The sequence below is a fragment of the Brienomyrus brachyistius genome, unplaced genomic scaffold (assembly GCF_023856365.1).
Source record: "Brienomyrus brachyistius isolate T26 unplaced genomic scaffold, BBRACH_0.4 scaffold86, whole genome shotgun sequence".
Lineage (NCBI taxonomy): Eukaryota > Metazoa > Chordata > Actinopteri > Osteoglossiformes > Mormyridae > Brienomyrus > Brienomyrus brachyistius.
In genome coordinates this window covers 170060-192828 of record NW_026042361.1, presented here as the reverse complement: position 1 = coordinate 192828, position 22769 = coordinate 170060, and the positions used below count along the sequence as shown (strand labels likewise).

Below are 22769 nucleotides of genomic sequence, written 5' to 3'. Positions count from 1 at the left end.
GCATATATATCTTAAATACATTAAAAATAACTTCAGTTGCCCCTAACATAACGATGGTTTAACTTGTCAATGGTGTGATACTGATGCACATTCTGTAGTCATCAAACATTGAATTTTGTCCTGATCCTGGGCTAGCGATATGCTGTATGATTTTTTCACATTATGATGGATTCATTGGATTGCAACCTCATCATAAGTCGAGGAGTAGCTGCATTGTTGTTAAAAACATATTTCATAGTACATTATATCCATAAAAATGAAAATTAAACAGTTTCTGGTGTAATTTAACTTACAATTTAACTTAACAGATTCCCAGGTCAACTCAGGTTTTATTGTTTTATAGCATGTAGGGCATGGCTAACCTAATGCACTCATCTAAAACCGTGAGCATGCCTTAACACTGTATTCATACTGTGTTCCAGTATGAATAATGTACATAAACACAAATGCTAACTGGAGTGAGAAAATACAACAACCTATTATGATACACTATAATCTATTTTCCCGTCAAGCACTTAGGTAAAAAAAAACCCCATTATTCTGAAAATGAAAGCATATCGGTAGCTTACTACTCTTATGCTCGTCCTGATCCTTTAACAAAAAAAGTGTTACAATGAAATAGTGAATTTTGTGCAGAACATTTGATTTGAAATGCAACAAAAATTGCAATTAAAAGCCCTTCAGTTAGTGGCAGAATGCACATAAGGGACATGTACATGTGACATGCCGATATTTTGGTGTTTCTCCCCCCAAAGTGTATACCTAGATTAAACATGCATAAACCCCAGACTTAAGTGCATGGGAGAATTGAGTGATCACTTTAAATGTTCTTACTCTTATTCATTGATCTACCAATTGTCAGTGATTCATACTGATTCATACACCTCAAGGACAGTGGCATTATAAGCGTAATATTAACAGTAGTGTTTTTCTCAGGTGCCAGTAAGTTCAAAAAGCATAAATTAAGAAATGTCTCCTAAAACCAAATACTTTTTCTGTTACAATATACTAATCAAAACATATATGGCAGTGTGTCCATTTATATCAGGTTTTTTGTCATGGCTATCAAATAAAATCAGTCATTCATGTACTGTACTTGTATTTCTTTATTTAGAAAGACTTAAGAGTACACAACATTTTATGGTATTGCATTCACGTGTTAAATTTCTACTGTAAGTATTAGATTTTCACTATGTGAACATATGGCAAATTTATGAAATATGGAGTGCTTTATCATAGTTAAGCTGAACACTGAATGTACTGTGTGTGTATAAAATCATTTGTCAAACCTGATGGTGTTTATTGGGTTCTAGTATTAGAGATAAGTGGTTTGCATGCTTAACAACATCACACTAAAGCTATATTGAGATGTAAATGCATTGAATCAACAGTTCCTCTCATGTATGTTTAAATGAGTCATACGACACTAACTGCTTGGGTTTCAAAATAATAAATTTCAGTTGCAAGGTATCTGAATTCCATGAAAAAAGAATTCAGTGTCACGAATGAACTGGTGACAATGTTGGTAAAATTCCTAGTGAAGTCCTATATATATTTGGCTAATTATAAATAATATTTTTTAATAAAGACTCCAATCTCAGAATACATGCACCTTAAACTGTATTTAGTACATTTTAATTGCACTGGGTAGTAGAAATTAAAATATCTTATGTACATATAGAGTGTATACATATGCAGTGTTGGATTTGTACAGTTTAATAAATAAATACTTGTAACATTGTCCCATAGGTATTATAGAAGCTGGACTGAGGTAGAACCCTTTTTCTTCCGGGAGTTCTAAACAGTAGAGGTATACAAAACTATAACATAGGATGTAAAAATGCTGAAACTATCTGCTAACACAATTCAGTCTGGGAAGATTTTAGAAGCTTCTGAGAAATCTCTATCACATTTCTAATTAATAATCCATGAAAAAAATACATTTTTGTCAACAAAGACTTTACATACATTAGGATCCTTATTGGTACCTTAATCACATGCATTGCTTTATATAAATAAATATAATTTAGTAAATATATAAAGCCCATTGCCTCTAGACTACATGCACAGTCATTTCAGCAGTTTTACAATGATACTCTCTTAATGATCTTTAGGAATGTACATATTTATGTACATTTCAATATGCCCATTATTTTGGTTTAAGAATCAATCCATTCCATAGTTACTTTTTCACACATTAATATAACACCCATCACCCACACCATATTTAATACTAAAATACAAAAAAAATGTTTTGTTTTTTTTTGAGGGGGGGATCCATTTTTCAATTTTCATCACATTAAAATAGTCCTAATATACATACAGGTTTGTCATAGATTTTTTTGTTGATGTAAAACTAAAAGTGTGATGGACATATTTCAAGGAATTAAGTTGATGTTAATGCTTTATGTGACAGCACATCAATGTTGTTCATCACCGATTAAAAAAATAAAACGTTAGCAAAGTACTCTGTATTGTATCCTGGGATGTTTCCAGAGCAAGGTAGCATAGATAAGGAAAAGAAAAAGTCACGCATGTTACCTGTGCTATTCTGCCACCTGCACTCCAGCACAGTTATCTTTACTCTCTGAAGCTATAGCTAGATATTCAGCCCTGAAGAGGAAAAGCAGAAAGGCAGAGGTTAGCAGAGCAAGAATGTGTATGGCAGGCAAAATGGTAGACCTAAAGGCTAATTTATACATCTGTGTAGAATCTATGCTGTAGGCTATCATGTATCTATGTACCCCACACCGTAGCCTGATGTGCACCTCCCCAGAAATATAACTACAATTGTCATGCTATGGCATAGGCTACTGTGCAGGCTACACGGCTATGCAACACTCTAAGCATAGATTAGAGTGTTGATAAACCAGCCTTTAGGCATATGAAGCTGACTGCAGAAGCTGAAGATGACCGATGACACTATTAGTGTCATGATAACTGAGGGACATCGAAGGAGGAAATTAGGAGCTTTTTGTCTCTTTAAGAATAAGAAAACAGAGAACCGTGTGGGATGTACTCACGCGCTCTCTCGAAGTGCCTCCTCACCAGCTGCTGCTATCTTCCGGTAGCAGTAGACCATCTCCACCACCAACCACAGCTGTAGTCCAATAATAGACACATACATCATCACCTCTGAGAAAATGGACGCCATCCCTCTGGTGGCTGGAGGTAGGAACAAAGGAAAGAAAAACAGCAGCAATTCATATGTAATATTTTTTTTTAAATGTAGCCCCCAGAATTGCCCTAAACATTGCATCTTCCCTTATTCTTGCCACCTGTTTTAGAGTAAGACAGAAAAATCTAGTGTTCTTTAACTCTTAAATATTTAAATGTAAATTGGTCAGGTTCAGAAAGTAAATATCCAGGCAAAGATTTTGTTTTAACCAACCAATTTAGCATGAAGAATGACAGTCACAGAGTACTCAGCTGATTAGATGAAACAAAATCTTGGTCTGGATTTTTATTTTCTGGGCCAGAACTATCCAACTCTGTAAATATTACTTGTTTCAGTGCAAATCAAATATGCTCTGCCATACAAGTGAGCAATATACATTTAATTGTAATGTAAATATGCATATTAATTTATTGATAGTTGAAGTGGCAATGGATTCTATCATTTTAGCATAACAGCAGTGAACCAATAAAGCGATCATCTGACAATATCACACCCACCCGTGCGATCATCATCATCATCATCATCATCATCATCGTCCCTCAACATCAGGTTATTTACACCACTTGCTAATCCATTTATAAATTTTAGATATTAAAATGAATGCTCTCTCAACAGTTTTACTTTTCCTTGTCCATGAGGCTCACCCTTGGCCACTACGTTGATGTGGATGAATTTGGAAGCATTAGTGTGAAATTTGTAGTCGTTGTATGTGAGGATACGTTCAAAGAAGCATCGGTAGACGCCTGTGTCATTGAAGGTGACGTTGAGTATAAAAATGGAACCATCTTGCAGGTCAGTTGTCTTCTTGCTGCCATTCCAGTAAAGCCGTTCATCAAAGCGCTCATCCGTGATTGTAGCAGTCTCATCCTCATAACTATATATCTGAGAAAAGGCATAAGCACATAAGCAAACTCTCAAAGGAGAATGATCACAAGTGCTGAGATAATTTATTAGCCAAACAGTAACTAGAGATCCTTGGTGGTTATCTGCCGTTCAGGAATTTTCAGGATACACTGCCCAGGTTGCATTCAAACATTTCAGAACAAACCAGAGTTCACAATAGATCTATGCTTGTAATTAAAGCGTCCCTCAAAACTGATTGCGAAAATGTAGCCATGAATTACAACAGCTGTCATCATCAGTTAATGAAGTTTACAAATCAGGGAGCACCAAAAACTTTCCTCTGTTGAATGTGTCTAATGTATATGCGCAATACAATGTGTTTTGAATGACGAAAATGGAGTTGTAATATATTTGCAATTACATATTTGGTGGATAAATAGCCTTGAATCCCACAGGATTGCGTACTATTTATAGTACGCCAAGATTGTGAATGGGAACCAGTTGTTTGTACAGATCACACAATAGTAGGTGATTACAGCAGGCATTTCTTTTATTGTTCTATCTTTTCAGATTAAGAAAATCATTTCAAAACGTAATTAAAATTCTACAGTGCCCCCAAACATAATGTATTTCTGCAGTGAGTCCTTATCTAAGAAATGTTTACAAAACACTAAATGTGTGTTCTTTTTTTGCAAACTGCAGCCTGGTTCTTCTCTGTTTCTCATTAATGAAGGGCTTCTTCCTTGGTTTATGGTCCTGCTTCTAGAAGTCTGATATGAACTGTCCTAGCAGAGCACTTCACACCTGCACGTAATATTTTCCATTCCTTTTATAGGTCTCTTGATGTCATCTTAGAGTCCATGAGAAACTGTTGACATTAGAATGGCATTAGCATGCTGTTTCCACCCTTTGCCTGGCTGGTTTCTGGTTGTTCCCAGTGTCTCCTGCTTCATCTTATGCTTGTGTGCTGCTATCTTAGAAATTTTGAACCTGGGAGCAACCTGCTGCTCAGCGTAACCTTCTGCCAGCAGAAGCATGATTAAACCGGGGTTTAAAAATGTAGATATGTTTAAAAATATAGAGTGGTCTCTTAATTCTTAATTTTCCCCGGCTGTGTGTGTGTGTGTGTGTAAGTTTGGGCCCACCCTCAGATTTTTTTTTTTTAAATGTGTGTGTGTTACATCAGGTAATTTGTACAGGGTCCCCCAGCACTGCCAGCTACCCGAAAGTCATTCAAATCTTCCCCAGTACAGTTAATGTTAAAAATCACTTGGGAATGACAAAGAATATGCTGTGAAAGAAATAGGTTAATTAAATTTCAAATACGTTTGCAACTTGTTTTCATTTGTTAATCTAGGGTTATACACATGCTAGAGCATCTGTTGTAATCATTAAAGGTATTTGGCAGGTAGAGAATATTTTCTAGATGTTTCATAAGTCCGTGGTTTTATTCTTAAGGTTTAAATTCTTCATACAAAATTCTTAATGCAAATCACCATATCTTTGTCTGATATTTTTTTTTTTGAGAGGCCCCAGTAGCTGCACTTACAAACTGAGTGTACTTTTGGGAAGCAGCAGGCTGGGGTCAACATCATGGCAGTTTTTACATTTTTTTTACCACAGGCATGGTGTTTAAAAGTATAGCATGTATGTATTTTGGTCTCAATCAAAACATTTTGTGATGGACACCTTTGTCCACGTACGTACAATCCCTTTATGCAGGTACTGCTGACACTCCCTCAACAGAACAAAATGTATTAGCAGTGCTTGAAGTGGGCTAGTACTCACCAGTACGCAGTACACGGGGAGTACTCGCACCTGGCACTGAATATCAAGTGGAGTACCAACACCTGGTGCTGAATGACAAGTGGAGTACCAGCATCTGGTACTGAATAACAAGGGGAGCACCAGCATCTGGTACTGAATAACAAGGGGAGTACCAGCATCTGGTACTGAATAACAAGGGGAGCACCAGCATCTGGTACTGAATAACAAGGGGAGTACCAGCATCTGGTACTGAATAACAAGGGGAGTACCAGCATCTGGTACTGAATAACAAGGGGAGTACCAGCATCTGGTACTGAATAACAAGGGGAGTACCAGCATCTGGTACTGAATAACAAGGGGAGTACCAGCATCTGGTACTGAATAACAAGGGGAGTACCAGCATCTGTTTTTCCCTAGTTCAAGCACTGTATATTACCATAAACATTTCTTCTGTAATTAGGAAACTTAATTAGTAAATAGTCAGACACACTGTATACTGACCTGAACAAAGTCACTCTCCCCTTGGGCCTTAAAGAACCAATCAACAGTGGCACTGGCAGGAACTTCGCCCCTCATCTTACAGGAGATGCAGCCCAGCTTGAAGCCATGTCCAGCCACAGCCTCGGTATCCGAGTCCACTTCCACACAGGCAGCATGGCACTGCGAGTCTTCAGAGGGACACAGAGAATCACTCACCATCTCATCTCCCCCAAAATTGCACATCGCCACCAAAGTTAAATGAACCTCTCATGGCTGCCAATAACAAACTGCTCCCCGGCAGCAACTGTGACACTCCTGAGATGTTGTTTCCTTTCATTATATATTTTGCATGCATTTCATGTACAATTTATTAAATTGGATTATTTATTTCCTCTCATAGTGAATATGATGATATTTTGATTTCAGTTGACATAATTACATATAATTAATACACAGCTAAAGAGTTGACTCAAAACCAACCAAGTTTAGCCAGCAACAAAGCCCTTTCAAAAATTCAGAATCAACAAACTGAGGGGAAATAAATTGCTAGTATTAAGAAAATACCATAATCTTTTACATTCTCTTAAACTGATAGATTTGAATAAATCTCATGTCATATATAGATACATACGTCTATATATGTAGCTCAGTAATTCAGTCAGCAGTGGAAAACACACCTGTAACTCCAACTGTCTCTTTTCATACAGCAAACTGTAGCTTGGAAAGAGATGTCAGCATCACTCTGACCCACTCATCTCGCCATACTTTCAACTCTGACCTCTGGGGATGTTTTTTCAGTCACAGTGAAGTGATAGTCAGTTGACGCATCACAAAAATAATCAAAATAGCTACAGCTGAGAGGCATAAAATGCCAGGACATGTCATGTCAGAGACAAGATACCATTTGCTTATTCCTGTTTATTCTGACCTTGTCTTAATTGATGTCTTGTGGAAACTTATGCAAGCATATTTTATTATTTTTATGACTGTAAAATTTACTGATGCTTTGTTGACAAAACTGTAAAACAACAGACAATAATATTGGCAAACTGCAGAGAGAGGGAGAGACAGAAAAAGAGAGAAAGAGAGGAGTTATCACAGAGCAGAACAACACAATATACTGCTACTCGAACTGCAGCACAGAGAGTTAGGAAAACAGAGGGAAAGGATTAATGCTTCTCATACTCAGGTACAAAGAAAGACATGAGGGGAAGAACTGAATGCATTAACATGGTTAAGCTTGTTAAGGGACAAAATATAAATGTATTACTCAGAAAGACAGTTCTCACAGAGGTGTTAACCCTGTTATGTAGGAGAACCTGACCAATATGAGAGAGAAAGTATGAGCAGGAAAGACTTTAAGGTGCCATGTAGTGAGACTCACCTCAGAAGGAGGTGAACACGAACACACACCACGCAAATGTAGTGTAGAGGAGAGAGGAAGGATAAAGAATAAGAGACAGATCACGTCAGAGAGAGACACTGAGACAGACAGAAGCTGGAACACAATGACTAGAGAACCAACTCACTTCTTTTAAAAATGATATTCCCAAAATCTAGTACCAAAATGTAAGTTATTCCAAAGGAATAATCGGTAGTCTGTTGGAGAACGGTTATTATTTTTCTGTTACCATTTATTGAAATGGTTCATAAAGGCCCTTTCCCTCCTTTCCTTTATCAATATATTCTTATTGAATTTCATGAGCTAAAGTCCTGGTACGCCTAACAGTTCTTTTCCCTTTTCAGGTCACAGCCCTGCCCTCCAGCCAGCACCAAAACTCAAATATCTAATCCCCCAGGATCATTAGAAATCACACATATTGCTTTGCTGGGAACATTAGGGAAAGACCCCGTCTCAAGCAGGAATGTGTGGTACTCAGCTGGAGCTAGGATAGACAAATAGCCAGCATTTACCATTTCCAGCTGGCTCACAGTCTTTATTTCTTTTGCTTACTGTGTTAACTTTTTTTTTAAGGTAATATAAAATGTTAATGTGTATAGCATTAACTGCACCTCTTCCTTCCTGTTATTCTTTATGCTTCCTTTCCACACATCATTCACACTCAAGCTAGGTTAATACTAATCTGATTTACTGTTTGATGTCTCCTGTAAAACTACATCTGAATTTGTCTTTCTTGGGATTATCCTCACTGAGTTTAAATTATCAGCAAAAGACCGCTATACTATATGATGCCATTCCCCCATTACATTCATAAACAATGGACTTTCTATATTCCACTTAATTGAAATATGTATTTACAAAATAACAGAATTCAATTCAAAGTTACATATCTCTACACAAATAATACAAATTTAGCAAAAATATAAAGTGATGCGAAAACAATCATAAAATTGTTATATGGAAATTTCAGATTTGAAAAAGTGTTTCTAATGATAGATTTGGATAGGATTAATTTAGTGGTTTTACCTGGGGAAATAATGTAATTGAAGCGATTACTGTCGAGGTTCGCAATTTTAGTCCAGTCTAAATTTTACACCTGTAAAATGAGGGTGGAAGTTTTTGCCAGTACCACTGTTGACTGGTTCTTCAACGCCCAAGTGGAGAGTGATAAACTTATTACAAGGCACTACAGTAAAAATACAGGAGCAAATTACCTCCTGTATTTCAGCAAACACAGACCTCTTTCAGCAAGAATACTCCTATCCAAACTTTATATATAAAGTGATGCCAATTTTTATTTTTCAATGTTGAAGGGATAGGTCATCCAAAACTGTAAATTGTATTATTATTTGTGTTTTAGATATTAACATCAACAGTCAGAATTCTTTTTATCTACACTATCTCTGGTGATTTGGGGAAATTACTCAGGTTTCTTATCCCATGTGAATCAGCCAGACAATTCACTTTACATACTACATACCTCAACATAACTACATAACCTCTCCAGGTAAAACTAATCCCCTCCAAAGGTCGAAACACTAAAAACATATTATTTCTACTTGTGTGTATGTGTGTCTATATATATATGTGTGTGTGTATATATATATATATATATATATATATATATATATATATATATATACATACATATATATATATATATACATACATACATATATATACATATATATATATATATATATATATATATATATATATATGCGTGCATATATTGCATATACTTACCTGTACCTTACCGATTACAGTTTTTTATGTCATTCTGGCCACACTTTTTTACAGACTAATGTGTGTTATGTTGTAATAATTTGATTACTAACAAGATGTTGTTCCCAAACTTCTGTTTAACCACACTCCAGCCATTTCAGATATTTCTTCTATTCCACCCCCAGATTAAATTAATTAATCTTCAAGGCTACATAATTAGTGGAATGATCTATGCTGGGAGTGAAATATAACAAATCGCAATTATTAAAAACCCATTGTAACCAAAGATATGCTTGTGTCAATGACATTCATATACCAGTGACAATCTAGTTGTCATCACTGTGTCGTAATTTGAAATAGATATCGTCTAGTCGATATTTTACATAGATATCCCCATGTTATGTTTTCATATAGATATCACCATTATTCATTGTCAATACTTCAAATACCTACCCCCTTTTCATTATTTGACATAGATACCCCATGTCGTTATTTCACAAAGCTATTGCCGTCTTATTATGTGTATCCAGTTTGTCCATACATTCCCTTTTCTGCCCTCTGACATACTCCTAATGGTTTCTCTCCTCCATGGAGACCTAGCACCTGAGATCTTTCCCCCCATGTCACTGAGCACCCATCCCCCCGTGTATATTCCCCTGTGCATGCAAGAATTGGATGTCTGCTGTTACATGGAGCTGTACACCCCCTTCCCCCAGCATTGTTCCCCAGCTAAGACGGGAATGTTGGCAGGCCATTCTGCTGTTAACAACACAAGCTGCTGCAAGCTGCTATCTAAGCACAGAGGTTAACAGGGGAGCATGCACCATGCTGCTGGACAGTAAGGAGCTATAAGAATATAGCTGTACCTGGTACTACAGCGGCTTCCCAGATGCATTTCATGATGTAAAAAGCATGAAGCCACATGGGAGGTGGAAGGGCAGAAATGCTAATATGCCATACAAGCTAGTAGGACAAGGCCATGATATGATTCACTGTAAATCCTAAAACAATACATTTGTTGGATAATGCAAAATGATGCCATCACCTACTTTCTGTCTCTGCCCTGGGTTATTTACATATAAACTTTGTTAAGTCACTCAGTCAGGTTCTAATGGCCTGACATACCAACATGCTCCAAGAAACACTTACACAAGTAGAACAAAAAAAATCATACAGGGAAACTTCTGATTATATCATTTATTTTCAAAACTCTTTAACTGAGATTATGGTAACTTTAGAAGCATAATTTTCAGACATTTCCAGCATTTGATAGCTTTCTCCCTAACTAAGTGGGGATGCATACGCATGCATCATTCCCATCATCCTCTTTGTGATTTTGCACTGGCCAGCTAATGCTGTTAAACCAGGCTTAGAAGGTCACACAGGTCACAAGTTGCATAACAGACTTACCTCATTTCCTTCCAAGTTTTTGTTTGGTCTCTTATTCTCTAATTCATTTCTCATTGCTTTTCCTAGTGCCCACAGAATATCTCCTCAGTCTACCACTCATCATTTCTTGCCTACTCTACAACCTCAGAATACACATGCAAGGTCCAAAAAGAGAAACTACCATTTTTTGCAGTGACAGTGTGGGAAAGCTTGTATGCTCTTGACTTACTGTTACAGAGTAAAATCATTTTAACATTATCTTCTTAACACTGTATTCTAAATATTTAAAATAGAATCATATTTTTTTAGCGATTCAAGCATACAAATGACGTTTTATGAGTGATCTAAATAAAAATAAACCACAAATAAACAAAAAACAAAACAGAAAAACAGAAACAAACCTAGTGCCACCTATAAAAATACTTCAAATAATTGATCCAATAAACATCGCCTGCTGCTATATGCTGTCATTGTCAGGAGCTTGTAGATGTGGGGAAAATGCAAAAACCAAACACATGAAGTGATTCCTGGCAAGCTGATATATTTATACCATCTGTTCTGGCATTTCGCTTGATAGATAAATGAATAGCTTCCACCAGACATTTGCAGATATATGAGGATTAGCATTACAGATATATTCTCCATTTGAGTATGACTATTGGCTCGTTCCTACATTATTATTATTAATATCAATATTAATATTACACTATCCACCAATGTTATCATGTGTACAATGTGTGTGTACAAAAGTAGTGGATCTTTTTGCGATATATAATTTTGGTATATAGATATATATTTTATATACATTATCTTTTAAATATGAAGAAACATATTGTATGCAAAATAAATGAAAAGCAGAATAGTGTGTTACTGCATTAATTTGTACATAGTACCTGCTTTTATTGTGATACTTAGATCAGATCTCTAGTGTTAAACAATAAGCCATTATCTCAGCATCTCCCACGCTGTAGCAAAATAGCGAGCGTTCCTTCCCACGACTCTGATGTCCCCCTGGCCAAAGGAAACGGCCTGGCTCCATCATCTGCGGGGAGGGGGATGCAGCTGAAGAGGCTCATGCATGCTCCTGTGTGCAAGGCGGCTCAGCGGGGCTCCCACTCACCGTAGAGCAGGCAGAGGAGGGCCGGGCCCAGCAGCAGCCGCAGTGCAGGCATGCTCGTGGTGGATGGGCGTGTCTGGCTGCTCAGAACAGGTCCTCCAGTGCTGACGCGGCAGGAGAGGAAGGGATATGTGGGTTCACAGGCCACCCCACGGTGCAGCACAGTCTTACCAACAAATCAAGTGCAAAAAAAAAAAAAAACACCACTTTGCCTTCCTGTACACACAAGATGCCTCCGTTCTTAGCCACTTGCAGTCCAAGTTAGTTACTCTTCTTGCTCCCCTTTAATCTGTGCTCTGAACTATATTCAGTCTGTAATAGCGATCAGCAAATGCTGGCAGGGGCTGAGCCACAACCCTGATAATGGCACTTGCAAAATGTTTGCAGCTCTTGCATCACGTTGAATTCTATATATGACTTCATACACTGATTTCAGATCTGATGAATTTGATTATAATCCTGTGAGTCCTTAAACACCTTAAGCTCATGTCCTTGGAGTTGTCTTCTGAGGTTATGCTCATTTATTTATAAACTTTTGATTGTCTGTTCATGCCTTTAATGAGTACTGGCTGAGTGCCTTTCAAATCCCCTCAAAAAGCATCTCCATATGATCAACAGCCAACATTATTCCAGGAAGACAATTATGGTTCACTTAATGCAGTAAACAAAATTCCAATAAATGCAAGACTCAGTATAACCTGCAACAGCTGTGCAGGTGGAAGACCTGAGCTAATGACTAGTGAGCAGAACTTCCAAACCACAACTTTATATTACAGGAAGCACACGCACTTTCTGTGTTTTGGCTTTAGTCGGTCACAGTGCAGTCAGAACAATATTTCAGCACTTTGTTTAATTTGTTATTGCTTTTGTTTTCTGGAATATATCAATCTGAAAACTACAATGATAAATCCATACAATCTTCAGGTGCCTGTTTGTTAACTTCAGGTGAACAAATTCTAATCTGTTCACACAGATTACGGCACATTTATCAATACTGCATACATAAGGTCACAGTGACTGACAGGTGGCGAATATAAGTACTGCAGTGTTTACAATCACTTTGTACTCACGCATTTTCTGTTGATATTCAACTGCAATGTTATTCTATTTATTCTGTCATTAAAAATAACTTTAGGAGTGCACATAAAAATGCAAATGGACTGTAGCTAGTTATTCAAGAAGCATTACTTACAATTTACAAGTCACTTTACCGCAACCTGGAAAAGTATTTGAATAATAATAACGACAATAATAATATTAATGGACACTGCACTTGCCACCAGGACGTATTGTATCTGGTTTATGACGCATACCAACGACACATATGCTTCCTGTAGTTCGTTATAATTTTGGAAATTGATGTATATTTCTATTTCTGCTATTTTAATTTAGATTTGTATATACTTTCTGATAACTATTCTGTAATACATACAATTTATACAAAATGAGCGACGCTGAATGAATGATTTCTCCAGCACTCTGACTACGATATAAAAATGCAATGCTATAGCATCCCAATAATTTTGAGCGACAAAACAACCAGCTGTTAATTTCCACCCCTTTCTACTGGCAATACATCTCAGAAATGTCTCTTTTATCCGTCGTTGACATGATCATTTCCTTTACCCTTCAGATGTCTCTCTATGTTCGTCCTTTTCTTTAATCCCGTCTTCTGGAAATCGGAATATTGACGAGAACTGATTCCCAATGAGAGTCACCGTCTGTCGCAGCGCAATATGAAGTAATCAACGGTAAACCACGCATAAAATTCTTGAATTGACTGAAACGTAGAAATCAAGAAGACCTAAGCCAAAAAGAGACTTCAAAAAGAGACGACCATACCAATGATCGCAGAAAACCTCATGTTCGTGCAGTTTCATTGCTTTCACGAAGGGTGTAATCTACCGTGCTTTTGCGAGAGTATGAAGGAAAGAGATTGGGGGTGGGAGGTAAGGGAGGAGGGACTGATGCATTGCAGTAGTGGGGTGGATGGGGAAAGGGAGGGAGGGAAAGCAGCAGAAGACCGAAAAGCAGTGGTTTTTATTGTTATGGTAACGTCTATGTAACCTATATACTATGGAGTTATTAAGATAGTGGATATAATATACTCCATACATGAGTAAGGCAAATTGGTTATTGATTAGATTATTTAATTAGGGGATTTGGTAGTCCTACATGAAATGTTGGTTTAAGTTCGTCCATTGCCTTTAAATTTACATGCTATTCCTTTCTATGGTGTTTCTTGTTAGGTTACCGGAGCCTTTGTGTATTAGATTGGATTAATAATTACTGGTTGGTCCTTTTGGGCATCTTTAAGAATGTGAGCTTCCATCCATCTTCCAACCCACTTATCCTTCTGGGTCACGGCTGGTCTGGAGCCTATCCCGGAAGCTAAGGCACGAGGTGGGGAACAACCCAGAAGTGGGAGCCAGCCCATCGCAGGGCACACTCCAATAACGACAATTAGTCTCAGCATGTCTTTAGACTGTGGGGGGAAACCGGAGTACCCGGAGGAAACCCCATGAGGGGGACATGCAAACTCCGCACACATGTAACGCAGGTGGAGACTTGAACCTGGGTCCCAGAGATGTGAGGCAACCATGCTAACCACTGCACCACCATGCCATCCCAATGGAATATCATTCAATTTAAAATTAAGAAGAACCTTAAAATGCTCACAACCAATTTATCTACCCTTGCATTCCAGATAATACAGCACCCATCTTTCACACATAATGGGTACAGTTGAAAATGACTTCTACCTCAAGAATGCTAATGAAATTTAAGAAAAAACATTACTAATTTAAAACGCATTAGGTGTTTTTAACTTTGGAGTTATTAAATTTCTTGAATATCCCTGTGAGATTCCAGGAAGTTAAGATAATGGAAAACAGAACCTTCTCAGGATTAGTTCCAAACGCAGCTAAGTCTCTGTGTCTGTGATCAGAAGGTTGTTGGACCAGGCCCAACCTCAGCAGAATAACGACATCAGTGATAGAGGAAGGTCCTTAGCCCCTAGTTTATAAGTATTATTACTATTAATATCATCATAATGAAATAATGACATTGCTCCATGCAGCCTTAGGAGGTAAGCATGTTCCTATGTTTGTATCTGTCATGTCCCTTAACAAAAGGCATACACAATAAATTTGGTACTATACAAATCTGCACCTTGCTTAACAGAAGACACTGGTTTTAATGATTGTGGTGATGTCATACAATGTAGACTGTAATTGGCTAAAGAAGTGAAACGCAAGCCGTTCCTTTGTCGACCCAGTGACGCGTCGAACTCAGGAATATTTGGGCTCGTATTCAGAAAGCATTTTATCTTACCACTAAGAGTACTCCTAAATCACACGAAAAGTATTTAACTAGGAGTTTATTCCTAAAACCTATTCACAAAGTGGCTTAGAGCAACTTTTAATTAGGAAAAGAGCCAACAACTAAGCTATGAGTAAGACTCCACTGCTGTGGCTGTCGGTTCTCATGCACAAGCTTGCCTGCATTAACCTTGGGGATTGGTTGATGAGAGGCCAGTATGTGCTGGTGAAAATGTACACACAACATCCCATAAACACAAATACAGTGGAAACTGCTTATAGTGATCATGGTTATAGTGATCAACTGCTTATATGGATCAAAAATCCTGGTACAGAATCATTCCTGTACAAAAACAGTTAAAATAATTTGCTTAGAGTAATGAAGTAATCCGTTTACATTGTTCACTTTTGGTCTTTTTAAACATGACAATATATGGAAAAAATTAAAACTGCTATACTTTTTTTAACTTTACTTTGATCGCCCTACTTTGCCTTGCGGTAGCCCATCTGCTTCTGGCTGGCTACCATAGGCTAATGTTGCATCCTTAAAAAACATGACCAGAAAAAGAAAGTCATTTTCTCTCAATGACAAATATAGACTCATCAAATCTTATGATAAACTACAAAAACTGAGCCAATGAGATGCAACAGTGAAACTATATCCATCCATCCATCTTCTGAAGCCACTTCATCCCACCTGGGGTCACGGGGGGGACCGGAGCCTATCCTGGGAGCAATGGGCACAGGCGGGAACCAACCCTGGGCAGGCACCAACACACCGCAGGCCACACACACTCACACAACTACAGGGTCAATTTAGAATTTAGTGATCAATTGTCATTACTGACAAACCACAGCATACAGTGCACAACAACGAAATGCTTTTGGACTGTGTGGAGGAAATCGGAGCCCCCAGCAAAAACCCACACAAACACAAGGAGAGTGTGTGAACTCTACACAGAAAGGACCCAAGACCGTACCCAGGACTGAACCCAGGACCTTTTTGGTGCGAGGCAGCAGCGCTAACCACTGCGGTACGCCCTCTGAAACTACAATAAGGTATATTTTATGTACATTACTGTGTTATAGCATCTTTGAATTATATGCAATTCAGTAATATGAAAAGCATTTGAATCAGCTGTACTGTATTCTGAAAATTTTTAATTCACTACATAGCAACACTGTCCATTTTATCATGTTATGTATATGTAATAAATATACAAATGTCAATTAGATTGTAATCTGCTTGAGACAAAGAGAGAGAAAAGAAAAAAATTGTCATAATGATCACTATAAGTGGTTTCCACTGTATATGATTGGATTGTTTCGGTTTGTTAGAGATGTTATTGCGTCCCTCACAAGCTCCACAACAATCATTATTCCCTCCCGACTGAGGTGGTATCCTTAACCAATTTAAAGTTTCCAAGACATTATGATGTGGATTGACTTGACGATTTTGTGACTGTTTGTGAATTGGTCTTAGTGACTCAGGAGTCCTCTCGACTACTCTTTATTTCTCCCAGACATAGGTGCTACATTTAGTGCTGAGGGGCTTAGTAAAAAAAAATCAGGAGTCCAACATTTAGGACTGACACGGCCATTATTTTTAGGAATTTATCATAAATAGACAAGTTAGAAGCTACTTTTAGCCATAAGATGCTTTGTGAATACAAAACCAACCATTAACTTACCTTGGAAGAGTTAAGTCTATCTTTTGGAGTTACAGAAAAGTGAAGACTGAAAAACAGGTACTAAAGAACAGCTAGAAATAACTAAAATAGCTGTAAGACAATTCTCTGTTAGTTGGTTTCAAATGAGAGCATAAAAAATGAAGTGTGTCATAGTAAGACATGGAGGTCACAAGTGTAAGCGTTCCTGCTCTGCTTGATCACCACACATGAAAATGGACCTCAGAGATTCTATACATTGAATTCAGAGGTGGAATGGAACCTTGAAACAATAGACATTTTTCTATTGTCTCATGACACACATTCGCACACACACACACATACACACACACGCTAGTAATTTTATCTTTGTCGGAACTAATGTTTTTCCATTTGTCACAATCTCGGGAGTTTCTTTCAGGGTGGCTTGGCATAGTCCAGGGAGGAAAAGATGGATGATCCGCTGGCGGCTCCACAAAACAACATGGATTTATTAACAGAACATGATAACATTAGGAAACATTACAAAACAAGCAGACCACAAGGGATCAAAACTAAATAGGGGTACAAAAATACTAACAGAACAAATAATCTACGAAGGGAAACTGGTTAAGCAAAGAACAGGCATGGAATCAAAAACCAGCAATAACGAGGTCAACCAGAAACCATCAAACAAAATATCAACATCATCAACAATGACTCCACCAAGTACAGAACAGGATCAGGAACGTAAATACGGAGGGCTAACAAGAATAATGTGGGACAGGTGAGAACAATTCACAAGAGCTGGTAAAGCAAGCAACAGGCGACACGAATAAACGAATAAACTAAGTCATGAAACTCAAACTAAGAAACAGATCTCTTGGGGAACAACAAAGACAGGTAAAACACAACCACAGGCACCCAGCAAAACCCAAAACAACGCAAACCACTAAGCTCAGGAAGTAGAAAAAAAAAACAATACAAAAAGAAACACTAAGGAGCCAGCAATACCTGCTTACCAAACGGGGAGAAGACACGAAAAACTGGGACCAACTAGCACTTCATGTTTTAAATGTTTAGATTGGAAAATACAATACCTTCATGCCTGAACTGCAGTAGTAATAATGAGTAATACAGAGTTTGTAATAATGGCACTTGAAGACAACATCCTGTCCTAAATTTATGATTTTTTATTCTGTACCTGTCTCCATCCATCCATCCATCCATCCATCCATCCATCCATCCATCCATCCATCCATCCATCCATCCATCCATCCATCCATTCATGCTTATCCTATACACGGTCATGGGGATCCAGAGCCTTTACAGCATATTTTGTGGATGAGAAGAATCACAAGAAAAACGAGGAGGACACTGAGGGGAATCAGAAGAATGATGGCATACAAGAAGACTGGTTCTGGAAGGTCTTGTGCATGGGGTTCTAGAAAGGAAGTTGGGTGAAAATAGCTCCATTAGCTGTGGGCTTCATTAAAAGTGGGTGCTTTAACAATGGGGAATACACTCAACAAAGACTATGCCAATACATTTACAGATCAGAATACTAGTTATATAACTGTGGCATTTATCTAAAATGATTAGCATTTTTGTACAGCTATGGCTAACGTCCTGCAGAAGTGAAAGTTTAGTGTCTACAGGGCTTGAGCCAACAGCTTTCACAAGTACTGAATTACACTGCAGTCAATAAGTGAACTCACTCTGCAACATGAATGACCGGGTCAGAACAACAGTGGAGCCCAAGTTGAGCTGACATTCGTATTCCCTGCCATTTTCAAATGGAATGAGTGCTGACAGTCCTGTGTGGTGGTTACTGGGGTCATTTTGGCTTCGGGCCACTTCCTTCCCATCACGGAACACGGTGAGGTATAAATTGGAGTTTTCAGACACTTTGATGTTGCACTGCAGTTTGCGTTCTAACTCATCAGAAATGTTAAAGGTCATGGGTCCTGGAATACAAATAAATACACAAAGTTACTGTTCTATATACAGTGTATCTCAATATTAGAAAAAAACACAGTAAGTCCAATGTCCATGCACATTATAATATTGGGCACATATGATTATACTATAATTAATAATATGATTGTACTGTCATACTGTTACTTGCTTTCCAGCAGCCTTATTTGATTCAACATTGCATTGTCACACATAGCCTGTATATGTTTATACTGGGAAAAAGGTAAAATTTTAAAAGTGCCACTAATGGTTCTGCTTTGTTCAGAAGCCCAGAAAAGTAACATTCCCCTCAAAATAATTCTGATATCAAAAACTGTGAAAAAGGTTGCTGTACTTATTGCTGCAAATATTTAGCCATCTGCCATTATGAATAGACACAAAAAACCAAGCCATAGGGCAATTGAAGTTACCATGAACTTGAAGCATGACTCCCTGTCCTCTGGTCCTGGCACCCCTGCCTGCTCTCTCATAGGACACCATGCAGTGGTACTTTTTGCTGTCCTCCCACTGAACTCTGAGCAAAATGATGGAACTGTTTCTGTAGTTCAAGTCAAGATTCAGAACCACCACCCGATTCTGGTACTGTGGTGAGATTTTAGGGTAAATAAACACATCTGCTCCATAATACCAATACAGAATGGGTCCCGTGATAACCTCGTCAGAAGTGTGGAAAAACTGGCAATTCAAAGTGACATTACCATCCAGTTGTGAGACAATAATGCTGGGATTCTCAGTCACAGACACCAGGGTGGAACATCCTGAGCAAAAGACGAAATCTAACTTGAATACCTATTGATCAATTCAGTCCAACTGAATTCTTTCCAAACGAATCATTTCCATAACAAAACCATTCCATTCTCTGTTAATTTGAAATATTTCATTTGCTTTAAAATTATTTATGTCAGGTTCCTTGCAATCTTAGTATAAATAGACATTTCTACTAAAAATCAAGACAAGGCAAAACAAATAATTGATTCTCACCTTGATGCAAGTAGAACAACACAAAGCAGATAAGCCATAGATCTAAAACACTTTGATAAGGAGACAACATTGTCAGTTTTGTCATTTCTCATAAACAGTCATTACATTCTTTGTAGACGAGGAAAATGTCAACCAACATATTTGCCACACAGGATGACGCACAATTTCCGTTAGTCTTTAGATTCAGTTCTATAATGCAAGTATCAGTTTCATAACGGAAATCAGCATGTAATACCAGTCCCACTTCAAAAAAATGATTGCACATTTTGGATGAACAACTTGTAAATTGACTCTTCTTAAACAAAATATTATATGCATTCATCTTATAAGAGCTTATCACAATCAAGGTTACAGAGGACCTGAAGCCTTTCATAAGCAGCATAGGGCACAAGGCCAAAATCAGGGAAATTGTAATGTGCTTTGTATAAACGTGTCAGCAAAGCAATGAAATAGCAATTAATGTATGGCAAGCCATTTTGGTTTTAATTAATTTCTATAGCCTATCACAAAATCAGTTCTAACTAGTGAAAATTCTTGCTAGAAATTAGCAAGTCTGATTATAATCTGTATTTCTGATATCAGAAATCAGCTTTAGTTAAAATGCATATAATTGATATCATAAACTCAACTGTAACTAGCATGTGTCTTAGCTAAGTACCTCTGTTTGGAAGGGTTCTGGTTCAAGCCCAGCTATAGCCTTCTGTGGGTGCTTAAGTAAGGCCCCTAGCTTTCTAGGTGCCACAAAAGGGCTGCCCTTTGTGACCAGCTTGTTCTCACCTATGGAGAGCAGGTTGGGGAAAGCATATAGAAAGTCATTCCATGGGGACCAGTCCTTACTATTTTTTAACCCAATATCTGATATTAGAAAATCAATTTTAACTAGTCAAAATGCCAATTGTTGATAACAGAAATAAAACTCTAAGCATCTGAAAATGCAGTTTCAGGAATGCAATTGTAACTTCTTGTAATTCAGTTTTAATTATGACTTGTTACAAAAGCCTGTACACTGGGGTTTACCGCAGTGGAAGAGAGGGTAGCCTCCCTTTGCCTTTGGGTGAGGGGACAGGTCCTGACTGTTGTTTGCACTTATGTGCCAAGCGGCAGTTCAGAATACGCATCCTATCTGGAGTACATGGAAGAAGTATTGGAGAGCGCTCCTCCTGGGGACTCTCTTGTTCTACTGGTGGACTTCAATGCTCACATAGGCAATGACAGTGAGACCTGGAGTGGCGTGATTGGGAGGAACGCGTCCCCAATCTGAACCTGAGCGGTGCTTGTTATTGGACTTCTGTGCTCATCACGGATTGTTCATAATGAACACCATATTCAGGCATAAGGGTGTCCATATGTGCACTTGGACACTCGGGTGAAGGGAGGGGCGGAGCTGTCAACTGATCACTACCTGGTGGTGGGTTGGCTCCGCTGGTGGGGGAGGAAGCCGGCCAGGCCTGGCAGGCCCAAGCATATAGTGAGGGTCTGCTTGGAACATCTTGCAGGAATCCCCTATCAGGAGGAGTTTCAACTCCTTCCTCCTGCAGAACTTCCCCCATATCCTGGGGGAGGTGGGGGAAATTCAGTCCGAATGGACCATGTTCCACGCCGCCATCGTGGAGGCGGTTGACCGAAGATGTGGCCGTAAGGTGGCCGGTGCCTGTTGCGGCAGCAATCCCCAAGCCGCTGGTGGACACCAGTGGTGAGGGATGCAGTCAAGCTGAAGAAGGAGTCCTATCAGGCCTTTTTAGCCTGTGGGACTCCAGAGGCAGCTGACAGCTACCGGCAGGCCAAGCGGGATGCTGCTTCAGCGGTTGCTGAGACAAAAACTCGAGTGTGGGAGGAATTTGCCGAGGCCATGGAGAACAACTTCCGGACGGCGCGAAAGCAGTGCAACACCAACACTGTTTATGGTGGGGATGGAGTGCTGCTGACCTCAACTCAGGACGTTTTGGGTCGTTAGATGGAGTACTTCGAAGACCTCCTCAATCCCATTGACACGCCTTCCAACGTGGAAGCAGAGTATGGGGACTTGGGTGTGGACTCCCCTATCTCTGGAGTGGAACAGTGGACCAGCTCTATACTCCCTGCAGGGTTTTACCAGTCGATCTACGCTCCTACGCTCACCTATGGTCACAACCTGTGGGTAGTGACCGAAAGAACGAGATTGCGAGTGCAAGCGGCCGAAATGAGTTTCCTCTGCAGGGTGGCTGGGCTCTGCCTTAGAGATTGGGTGAGGAGCTCGGTCATTCGGGAGGGACTTAGAGTAGAGCCGCTGCTCCTCCGCATTGAAAGGAGCCAGATGAGGTGGCTCGGGCATCTGATTAGGATGCTTCCTGGATGCCTCCCTGGTGAGGTGTTCCGGGCATGTCCCGCTGGGAGGAGGCCCCTGGGGGAAGACCCAGGACACACTGGAAGGACTGGCCTGGGAACGCTTTGGGATTCCCCCGGAGGAGCAGGATGAAGTGGCTAGGGAGAGGGAAGTCTGGGTTTCCCTGCCGAGACTGCTGCCCCTTCGACCCGACCTCGGATCAAGCGGGAGATAATGAATGGATGGATGATATCTAGCACGCTTCTCTTCGTTGACTTTTTTTATATATTCACACCATTATGCTCTTGAAACACAAGATATTGCTATCTTTATAGGCTGTGAGGTTGAAGGAACTGGTTTACCATTCATCCATTGATCTTGTGCTTTATGATGGAGTATGACACCCTTAATTGAGGCTAGACTGGCCACCTGGCATAATGGTCATTTCCTGGTGGGTACAATTTGTAGTGGGAAAATCCTGCCCCCAACCAGAAAAATTACCATGGGGCTGTAGGGAGAAGTCCAGGGGGAACTTTTAATTCCAGTCCAGACCTGCCCTTGGCCAACTCACATAATAGTCAACACTTAAATTCCTCTTGAAAATGTCAAGGAATAGGTATATTGTGTCAGATCAACATAGGC

The 22769-nt window shown here is 39.1% G+C and overlaps 2 protein-coding genes across 6 annotated transcripts; both read right to left on the bottom strand.

The window, feature by feature from the left end:
* Window positions 1–1088: 1088 nt before the first annotated feature.
* Window positions 1089–13837, bottom strand: LOC125727088 (sodium channel subunit beta-1-like). Of its 4 annotated transcripts, none has more exons than XM_049003755.1 (7): window positions 13744–13798; window positions 13528–13622; window positions 11905–12005; window positions 6290–6456; window positions 3823–4060; window positions 3024–3165; window positions 1089–2613 (listed from the first exon to the last, which is right to left on the bottom strand). In XM_049003755.1, the coding sequence occupies exons 3-7, from the start codon at window positions 11954–11956 to the stop codon at window positions 2547–2549; spliced, it is 666 nt and encodes a 221-aa protein (XP_048859712.1). In that variant the 5' UTR covers window positions 11957–12005; window positions 13528–13622; window positions 13744–13798; the 3' UTR covers window positions 1089–2546. The 4 variants fall into 4 exon arrangements, with proteins under 4 accessions (XP_048859712.1, XP_048859711.1, XP_048859709.1 ...); XM_049003754.1 differs by having other exon boundaries at window positions 12106–13622; window positions 13744–13761; XM_049003752.1 differs by having other exon boundaries at window positions 13528–13837.
* A 3522-nt stretch (window positions 13838–17359) lies between these two features.
* LOC125727106 (uncharacterized) lies at window positions 17360–21362 on the bottom strand. 2 transcript variants are annotated; one of them, XM_049003801.1, is made up of 5 exons: window positions 19826–21355; window positions 19543–19602; window positions 19255–19426; window positions 18586–18834; window positions 17360–18311 (listed from the first exon to the last, which is right to left on the bottom strand). In XM_049003801.1, the coding sequence occupies exons 2-5, from the start codon at window positions 19543–19545 to the stop codon at window positions 18175–18177; spliced, it is 561 nt and encodes a 186-aa protein (XP_048859758.1). In that variant the 5' UTR covers window positions 19546–19602; window positions 19826–21355; the 3' UTR covers window positions 17360–18174. The 2 variants fall into 2 exon arrangements, with proteins under 2 accessions (XP_048859758.1, XP_048859757.1); XM_049003800.1 differs by having other exon boundaries at window positions 19255–19602; window positions 19826–21362.
* Between the last annotated feature and the right edge of the window lie 1407 nt (window positions 21363–22769).

Bases quoted from the DNA above. Each gene is read 5' to 3' on its own strand.
- LOC125727088 (XM_049003751.1), bottom strand. From the start codon at position 13,781: ATGAAACTGCACGAACATGAGGTTTTCTGCGATCATTG. The intron at 4,061-6,289 runs GTCAGTATACAG...GCCTTTTCTCAG, and splicing joins GGGAGAGTGACTTTGTTCAG to ATATATAGTTATGAGGATGA. The intron at 2,614-3,023 runs GTGAGTACATCC...TTTCCTCTTCAG, and splicing joins GAGGCACTTCGAGAGAGCGC to GGCTGAATATCTAGCTATAG.
- LOC125727106 (XM_049003800.1), bottom strand. From the start codon at position 19,910: ATGACAAAACTGACAATGTTGTCTCCTTATCAAAGTGTTTTAGATCTA. The intron at 19,603-19,825 runs GTGAGAATCAAT...TCTTTTGCTCAG, and splicing joins GTTGTTCTACTTGCATCAAG to GATGTTCCACCCTGGTGTCT. The intron at 18,835-19,254 runs GTAACTTCAATT...TTTGTATTCCAG, and splicing joins AGTCATGCTTCAAGTTCATG to GACCCATGACCTTTAACATT.